Below are 1,861 nucleotides of genomic sequence, written 5' to 3' on the forward strand. Positions count from 1 at the left end.
CACTTGAAGCAACCATTTGAAGCTACCACTTAGAGCAACCACTTAGAGCAACCACTGTCCCCACTTAGAACTTAAAGCAACCACTGAGAGCAACCACAGACTGTCCCAACTTAGAGCAACCACTTAGAGTAACCACTCAGAGCAACCACTTAGAGCAACCATCCAGAGCAACCACTTAGAGCAACCACCCAGAGCAACCACTTAGAGCAACCACTTAGAGCAACCACTTAGAGCAACCACTTAGAGCAACCACTGAGAGCATCCACTGAGAGCAACCACTGAGAGCAACCACTGAGAGCAACCACTTAGAGCAACCACAGTCCCCACCTAGAGCAACCACTGTTCCCACTTATAGCAACCACTCAGAGCAACCGGCCAGAGCAACCACTTAGAGCAACCACTGTTCCCACTTATAGCAACCACTTAGAGCAAACGGCCAGAGCAAGCACTCACTCCTCCAGCACAGACTGCAGAAATCCCAGGATGTCCTTGACAGGGAAGCGAGAGTTGAGCAGGAAGTCCTGGATGGTTCCGTCCAGGGGACACAACTCTAGCTCCAGCTTCCACAAGTTCTTTAGGAGGCCTAGCTTGGGGGGGAGCTGGGGAGGGAGAGGGAGAGGGGGGGAGAGGGAGGGAGTGAGAGAGGGGATGAGAGAGGGAGTGAGAGAGAAGGAGTGAGAGGGAGGGAGTGAGAGGGGGAGTGAGAGAGGGAGAGGGATAGAGGGATAAAGATGGAGAGAGAGGGATAGAGGGATAGAGATGAAGAGAGAGGGAAACAGTGAGAGAGGGGAGAGAGAGTATACCCAACGCAGATCTTCACCATCAGAACTTGCCCCTCATTTCTCTCCTTGGATGCACTCAGAAAAAACTACTTTATCCTGAGTTGTTGTTTTCTCCAGTCACACTTTTGTCCCAATTCTCTATTACATGTAATTTTCTTGGTCTTATCTCTGCTTCTTTAGCCTTTTCATGTTCCAGTCAAAGTGAAACAACTGAGGCCTACTGTGTCTATCTCCTGTTTTAGCAAAACCTCATTGGATGTCTTCTCACTGCCACAACTTCCCACCCGTCACCGAAGACACCACATTCCTGTAGTCCATTGTAACCATCTTTGGCAGACAAACGACAGCTCAGTCATTGTCACCATCTTCGGTACATAACAGACCCCTCAGTCATTGTCACCATCTTTAGCACATAACAGACCCCTCAGTCATTGTCACCATCTTTGGTACATAACAGACCCCTCAGTCATTGTCACCATCTTTGGTACATAACAGACCCCTCAGTGATTGTCCCCATCTTTAGCACATAACAGACCCCTCAGTGATAGCGACAAACAACAGTACAGGTCACTCCTACCTCCCGCAGCTTTCCGTTGCCGCGAAGGGAGAGAATCTTGAGGGCGCCCTGCTCTCCGATGTCCGAGGGGAGACTACTCAGGCAGTTCTTGCTCAGGTTCAGCTCCGACAGCGACGGGAACAGCAGACGACCTTGAATCTCCTCCGACTCCATGCCACACAGCTGGCGACACACGACACAACATGACACGACACACGACATAACATGACACGACACACGACATAACATGACACGACACACAACATAACATGACATGACACGACACATGACATAACATGACACAAGACATGATATGACATGACACGACATGACATGACACATGACATAACATGACACGACACACGACATAACATGACATGACATGACACAACACACCACAGGACACGACACACGACATAACATGACGAGGCATACACTGCTGTGCCAAGGCTGAACGCCGTATCTGCACTTTTTAGGATTTAAAGTTACGTGGCACTGCCATTGGAAACATGGGCATGTCCCT

At 49.7% G+C, this 1,861-nt stretch overlaps 1 protein-coding gene across 1 annotated transcript; it reads right to left on the minus strand.

Annotated features, from left to right (window-relative positions):
• Positions 1 to 449: 449 nt before the first annotated feature.
• Positions 450 to 1,521, minus strand: LOC106013894 (leucine-rich repeat serine/threonine-protein kinase 1; the record flags this gene model as incomplete). The annotated part of the gene is given in 2 exon segments (XM_013090726.1): positions 450 to 599; positions 1,360 to 1,521. Coding segments are annotated over 2 exon segments (312 nt in total), but the record flags the coding sequence as incomplete, so codon positions are not given.
• Positions 1,522 to 1,861: the final 340 nt, after the last annotated feature.

Source organism: Aplysia californica, unplaced genomic scaffold (assembly GCF_000002075.1).
Source record: "Aplysia californica isolate F4 #8 unplaced genomic scaffold, AplCal3.0 scaffold01443, whole genome shotgun sequence".
Taxonomy (NCBI): domain Eukaryota; kingdom Metazoa; phylum Mollusca; class Gastropoda; order Aplysiida; family Aplysiidae; genus Aplysia; species Aplysia californica.